General features: G+C 49.5%; 1 protein-coding gene across 4 annotated transcripts in view; it reads left to right on the top strand.

Annotated features, from left to right (window-relative positions):
- Nucleotides 1–7,500, top strand: part of LOC125029401 (IQ motif and SEC7 domain-containing protein 1-like) — a 427,743-nt gene that overhangs the window by 233,282 nt on the left and 186,961 nt on the right. The window contains exon 2 of one of the 4 annotated variants that reach the window (XM_047619240.1): nucleotides 1–261. This exon is cut by the window's left edge and continues 276 nt beyond it. The exons of 2 other annotated variants lie outside the window; for them this stretch is intronic. In XM_047619240.1, the coding sequence (XP_047475196.1) occupies nucleotides 146–261 (116 nt within the window). In that variant the 5' untranslated portion in view covers nucleotides 1–145. Of the gene's footprint in view, nucleotides 262–2,013; nucleotides 3,282–7,500 lie in introns of those variants that run through there. One more of the 4 variants, XM_047619235.1, reaches the window with a different exon arrangement.

Raw genomic sequence — 7,500 nt, 5'->3', positions numbered from 1 at the left:
TCTTGAGGAGGAGGCGCTTGACGGCGACCAGAAGCAGGCGGCGCTGGGGTCGGCGGTCGGCATGCCCCCCCGTGCCTCACCCGTGAGCTCGTGAACCATCTGCCTTCTCGGGACTTGAGTTGACCAGCTGAGTGCCGGCAGACACATGTTCGGGCTGGGCTCAGAACAGGTGGTGGTGTACCAGGAGGCGGTTCCGCACCACCTGCCCACCGCCTTCTCCAGGTACTACCTCAAGGTCACCTGCTTCACGCCTTCCAAAAGGTAAGAGTGATGGTCATTGTCTTGTTAGTGTCGGAGCCTTCACGCTGGCGAGATGGGGGGGGGGGGGGGGGTGGGAATGGAGGGTGCCAAGCCGGACGCAACATCTGGGGAACTCAGGAAGCCAGGTGGGGGCTATCATGACATGACAGCTGGGTCGGAAAGGTTAGTAAAGTCAGTACCGAGATTGGCTAACATATGTGCACGCACAGGCATATACTCACTCGCATTAAATTCTCAAATAAGTATATACTTGAGTATACAGACCCACGGACGCAGGTATGTACGCACTCTCTACACCCCCCCCCCCCCCACTCACACACACTCACACACACTCACGTACACACTCACGTACACACTCACGAACACACTCACGTACACACTCACGTTCACACACACGTCCACACACACGTTCATACACGTTCACACAATTAGTCACGTAAACGCGCACACACTCACACACACACACACACACACACACACACACACACACACACACACACACACACACACACACACACACACACACACTCACACACACACTCACACACTCTCACTCGCTCACTCGCTCACTCACTCACTCACTCACTCACTCACTCACTCACTCACTCACTCACTCACTCACTCACTCACACACACACACACACACACACACACACACACACACACACACACACACACACACACACACACACACACACACACACACACACAATTTCTCGAAGTTATGTACCAACATCCTGTATCGGAACTCCAAGAGCACAGGTTACACGCGGCGGATGCATGGGAGCCACTTGTACACGCAACACGCATCCTAGCTTGGAAATGCTGCGTCGCTGTGTTTATTCAGCATCAGTTGATCATAAAGGGAGATGGAATACGAAGGCATCCGCGCATGAGCAAGTTCATGCATATTACATGATCGTGTCAGGCAAGGGGGGAACCCGAGCCGTACGGTAGCCCGATCTTGTTGTTTGTATCACGGGGCTGGCAGGGGGCTGGTATGGGGTTAGTAGAAGGGTTGGAAGGGGACTGGTTTGACCCTGTAAAGGCGGGATTGAACACGCAGTCGGCACGCAAGCTCATGTAGATTCGGCATCGGTATGGGTAACACGCAGAAGCTCGTAGGTTGGTGTAAGATGTGTGGCAGAGGTCACGCAGGTCAGCCCGCGTTTGACCTCGCTCTGATGGGATGGGAACACGCCCAGCATCTCTCGCACAGGCCGGTCGGAGGCTGGGGCTTGTGCTAAGGCGAGAGGGATTTAGCGCTTTCGGGGGGGGGAGGGGTCTGACAAGGATTAACTTGAAGAAATTGGAGATAAGATCAGAAGGATTGGGGCAGGGAGGCAAAGGATTTTGTTTTGTTTTGTTTTGCTAATTCTCTCTACTGTTATGTATGTTACGTTTCCGGTGAGATTTGGATTTTCTGATTTTCCGAATTGTTATGTATCCTCTTTATTGCTTGAAGAATTAGTTTCGAAAATCATACCTTAGCTAAACTCAGCATTTTTAAAAATTAAAGTTCAAAGTAGATTCTTTGCAATATCTTATCTCAGCCGAGTTATTCTCATGTCATAAGAGCAGGCCATTTTTGTAACAGCTACAAGGCAAAAGGTCACAGCAGATCCAGCGATAGTGTCATTCCGTAGAAAAGGCTTGTTAGTGTTTTAACAAGGGAGATGGACAGCACAGATAGCGCGATATCCGGCGGCGGTTGCTCTTATCGCCGGAGTGCCAGCCGGAGTGCCAGTCCACTTTCGTCTGTGGTGTTCGATGGGTGTTCACTCAGTAGAGATATTTTTCTCTTTCGTTGCCTTTGGCTGATGTTTACCGTTTTTTTTAAAGTTTACACGCTTCTCTTATTCCGTATGAGGGTTATGTTAGTACTTTTCCACGGTGTATGTACGTTTAAGTGATCCGTGTTTATGAACAAAAGAGAGTGCTTTGGACGTTGTCTCACTGCGGAGTTCCCAGTGTTACAAAATTTTCCAGTTGTCAATTAGTGTTTACGTGTAATTTCACATCTGAACTGGATTGGAGATGGAATAAAAACGGCGGGCCAATTATTTGATAGCTGAGCGTAATGGCTGCGGCCCAGAAAACCAGAAACTGAATAGCGGAACCAAACCCAAGAACTTTTTCGGTCCTTTGAGAAGTATAGACTTTTGTGCACGAAGTATAGACCTTTGTGCACGAGTGCAAAAGCAAACAGGACTTCATCTGTCTAACAGGGATTTTTTTGCTGGTGTATAGGATACACCTGAGCCGAATGCTGTAACAGACAAGGCCATTTTGTGCTTTACACCTAGCACCCTCACCATGTGGAAGAGGAAGCTTAGTTTCAAGAGGAAAGGGCCTCGACCCACGCGGAGGCTGTCCCAGCCTCTGGTGAAGAGCCTCAGCCTGCCGGAGACCTGCAGAGCGCCCAGGTCCTTCACTCCGCCCCTCCGCCACTCCCGCACGGACTACTGCCTTCACGGCGAAGACGAGGTGCGGGAGCCATCCCCCGGAATCATCTGCGAGGGAGACGCTGTAGACGTCGTGACGGGGGACGATGATGTTATACAGGCCATCCTGAGGAGGAAGGACAGCGACCTGGAGGGCCTGGAGACGCCCGACCTCGACGCCAGCCTCAAGAAGAACTCCATCATCCGCTTCAAGGACGAGGAGGGCGACGAGTACTTGAGGAGAGTGGGCGGATGCTCGGTGTGCGAAAGGAACGAAGCGAGACGCGCCGCGGCCAAGGCTTGCCCCCTGTGCGCGAGGGACGTGAGAGCCGCGCGGGAAGAGGTCGCGGGTGAAGGCGCAGGTGAGAGCGAGGCGGCCCCGGAGGGGGTCCCTCCAGTTGCGGGATCCCTCCAGCAGGAACACGGCGACGACACACCGGAATTCGAGGAAAACGGAGGGGAATCGCATGGCGACAAAGAGGACACACACACCGACACTGAGGAAATCGAGAACGACGGAGAAACGCATTCTGAGGAAGAAGGACCGAATGTTGACGAAGGAAAATCATGTGACAGGTTTGTGATGGTTTCACCAATAGGATGGATTGTTAAACGTGTGTTTGTGTAGACGTGCCTAACCGCGATTACATTATTGGTGAGAAATGTTAATTGCGGGAATAATTTGCAGCAGGTAATACGAAATAAGGAATGTGTAATAGAGACATTCAAACGCGGAAGTTCCTTGTTGGCGATGATTTAATTCTCGAGGGGCCATTCTCTCTTCACGACTCAATGGTGGTGGATGGCGAGGGGTAGTGCTGCAGTATAATAAACAAACGTTAATGGGCCAGAAAGCAGTCATGATTTCATAATATTTCTTTGTGAAATGGTATGAAACAAGCAAGAAGGAAAATGATAACTAGGGAATAGATACATAGGCATAAAAATAAAAAAAGAGGAGTCAGAATAAATGTTTGTCAATTGAACAAAAAAAACGATAATTGTGTTTAAGAGAGAGGATGAATTTGAAACCGAGTGAAAGAGAGAGGGTATTCAGGTGAAACGTTGTGAATAATAAAGAAACGAACGTATATGCCAAATGCCTTCTCGTTTAACTACTTCATCTGAGTAAAATTCCGTTATGAAGCAGTAAAGAGAAAGGGTCTGTAGCATAAACGTTGGTGTATAGACTTGATATCTGGGTTTCGGCAGTATGGTGTAGACGATTGCGTGTCTGAAGAATGTTCAAGATTTTGAGGTTATCTTGTAAGGAGTGAGATTCGACGGAAATAGCGGTTTTCAATAATAATATTGAAAGAGGCACAGGTGGATGATATGAATAAAGAGGGATATCGATTGGCTGTATACGTTGGCCTAATATGGGGTAACTTTTGGTTAGGGGCGCAGGAGGTGGCATGCCCCTCCTTCAGATGATGCGAGCCAGGCACTGCAGGGCATTGCGGGGCACTTTATCATAGCAGCTGCAAGTCAGAGAGGTGGGAGGAGCTGACTCTTATTACGGTTATGTTAGCTTTCTATAGTACTGATTGCACTGCGTTGGAGTGTACATTATTATTTCTGTGGGATCAAGTTATTTCTCTTCTTTTTACTTTTCTTACTCGAATGATATCTGTTTAAATCGCAGATGATATTCAATCTAGTAATATGACTTAAAATGATGTATCATATAATGAAAGAAAAACATCGTCGGTTTCTTTGGCAATTTCTTCTCCGTTATCCGGCCGCTGCGATATATCTTCACCTATTCCTAATGATAGTGAAAGGAGTCGCTCTTACTTTGCATATTGCCTTCGCCGTGATTTTGACAGGTATGGGAACGCGTGCTAGGACTCCCCAGCATCCAAGCACCCAGGACACACTCCCCCAGGCAGGCGTGGGAGGCGGCGGCGTGCCTTTTGATATGGTAATGCCCTGGTAAGTGTGGGAGGGCAGAACGGTGTATGCCCCGTGGTGGGCCCTGGTGGTGAGCTCTGGCGAGAGGGCCTGGCTGCTCTCTAACGTCACTCGGGTTGTTACGACCTGTTTGTGTTGCTTTCGGAATAGTCACTCTAGCTGTACGAGAAAAGGGACGGGTTGGAGGAGGTTCTCGAAGTGAATGAATTGGCGAATCCTCCGAGCAGGCAGAAGAGTGAAGCGTTGGCCCCACCTGCTCAGTCTCAGCAGCATTAAGGGATACGACACGATAAGCGCGAATCTTCGCCCTTTGAACACTTTAGTCCCACGTTGCATATCGGTTCCTCCCCCCATCTGCCTCACTTATCCCGAATAATTCGTCACCCCCCTCATCGACGCCAGCCTCACCCTCCCCATTGAATATTTCTCACCCCCACCTACATTAACATCACTCTCCTCCACTAAATCCCCCCATACTTCACCTACCCCACTAACCCAACTAAATCTCCCTCACCCCCCTACACTAACCCCACTCTCCCCGCCAAATACGCTCCACCACTCTTTCCGCTAAATCCCCCCCCCCCCCCCCCAACCCCGCTAAATAGGCCTTGACGCGAGTGACTGCTCAGTGTCACGGGCAGGTGAACGATACTCCAAGCGCTGTTGACTAAGGGACACGCCCTGCTACGCCAGCCAGACGAGCGGGAATCACCAGGACGAGTCATTACGGGATACAAATCTTTCTTTTCCTTAGCCAAAGTTAAGTAAAATTGAAATCGGAATCATTCATTAGACTCCTTTGCTCTTCGATAGGAAAGGGTCAGGGCGAGCGATGGGGCAGGATCCTTGTGAGGGATTGTGAGGCCCAGTGCGAGGGCCACGGTGGACTTGCGGAGGGCGTGATGAAGGCCCTCCGAGGGCTGGAAGGAAGCCAGGTGATAGGGAGGGGCTGGAGGGCGGCCGAGGAAGGTAGAATCCGGGATGCTAGGATTAAGGGCGGGGAGTGTGGGAGGGGGCCATGCTGGGGATGGTGTGATCGACACCCGGGATGCCGCTCCCTCGGCTTAAATGGGATCCTTTAAAGCGTCCGTGTTTAGATTCATAGAAAAAGGACTGCGTTTGTAGCATCAGCATAATTGTCTTTTCCAGTATTATATACCTCATTTTGAAACGGAAAGGTTTTGTGTTTTTACACATGAGGTGACTGAGCACTGAGTTCTCCTGCGGAACACCATGTTATTGTCGACGGAGATTTTAGGAAATCACCGATACTAGTTATCTTATTGGACAATGGCCTGGGCCAGGGGCGGTCTCATTACACAGTGCTCGATTATCCCATCAAAGATTCTGTATCTAGCTGATGATAACAAAACGTATTGTTGCACGTTTAACAAGTCATTCAGTATCACAGAGTTTGAAAGTAAATGGTTCCGCGAAATTTCATTGGATTCATTCCACGGCTATCTCGTGTGACTTTTTTTTCTGTGTCGGATTTTAATAATATTAATTCTGAATGTTCAGCAGAACAGTTCCGTCACGTTTCGTGCCGCTAAGAATAGTTCTTAAGCGAGGCGATTACGCTGCAATGTTACCTTCTGGAATTACAATAATTTCTACAAAGAGCTGTCATGAATGAGAGAAATGTTCCTCGGATGCAGAACTTCCCACCCCAGCGGGAACTCATGACGAATACCGTGGCTATGGGCGAGCCAACGGGAGGTTCAAGGTCACAGGTGTGCCCCCTTCCCTTACCCCGACGCCCTCCATTACCCTTGAAATCTCTCCTTCCCGAGAATTGGGATAAACAGAGATTACTCTTCGTCATTCTTTTCTTGGACAGTCCGCCTAGAATATTTTGCTTGTGGTTTAGGTCGAGGTCTTCGTATCTTGGTGGAATCATGTATATTACGCTCTACCTTCGTCGCATTTGTTCAGGTATTGTGTTTTTCACTCGATTGTTTTCCGTTTCTACTTTCTCCGGGTGTCCTTCCGCCACGTCTTTCTCCTTGTGTGTTTGTTTGCGACCATTATCATCTCTGTCGACTCGTCTACTGCTGGGGCTCACCTGCACACGTGCTACTCATTAGGGCGGCGTTTATGCACTTACGCTTTTTTGGAGTTCATTTTTTTGTACTCATTTTAGCGTTCCGCCTCACAGCGTTCTCCCGAGACCACAGCAAGTATAGTGATTAGAGAGCGATGTTGGCAGAGTAGGTGTTGCCAAGCCCTTTTCTCACTCGTAATATACAAAGTGTTTCGACTCTTTGCCGGTGTCTGTTACCGCCAGCGACCGACCGTCACGCTCGGAATTCGCGACGACGAGTGCCACCGCACATTCCCGCGGGTGACGTGGCACTTTTTGTTCGTCACCTTGAGAATGCGACAAGGAGGTAGATGAAGGCGGCGTTGCTCGGGCAGCCTTGGGCGACTTTGTAATTCTTCTTTACATGTTCTTATGGCAAGATAATACACCGTCATCTATGGCGTGCGCGTGACGGTTTGATTCACGAGGCGTGGACGAAGAGAAGGCCGTTGCAATTAACACGTAATAGTAGGTCTACTTCGATCCTTTGTTTCTCCCGTACGTGGACTCGCTGAAAGGAAGAAATTGCTGGCGCCATGAGCGACTGTTCTGTGCACTCGATTCGCATTGTCAAATGTAAGTTGCGTAGGCCTACTGTGTCCCCTGAGCAGTCTGGAAGGTCGCCGTGCCGGCCACCAGCAAACACCGCTGCCCACTCGGGAATGGTGTTGCGGGTGACCGTCGTTCTGAACAAGACCGGCACACGACAATGAAATTGGAGGCCTTAGGGAAAGCTATATCATATGAGTGTCCATTGATAAAGAAACGGTAACATTAACATAAGATAGATTCACAAAC

This window comes from Penaeus chinensis, chromosome 10 (genome assembly GCF_019202785.1).
Source record: "Penaeus chinensis breed Huanghai No. 1 chromosome 10, ASM1920278v2, whole genome shotgun sequence".
Taxonomy (NCBI): Eukaryota; Metazoa; Arthropoda; class Malacostraca; order Decapoda; family Penaeidae; genus Penaeus; species Penaeus chinensis.
Note: the sequence above shows the minus strand (reverse complement) of the source record. Positions and strands in the feature narration are given on the sequence as shown.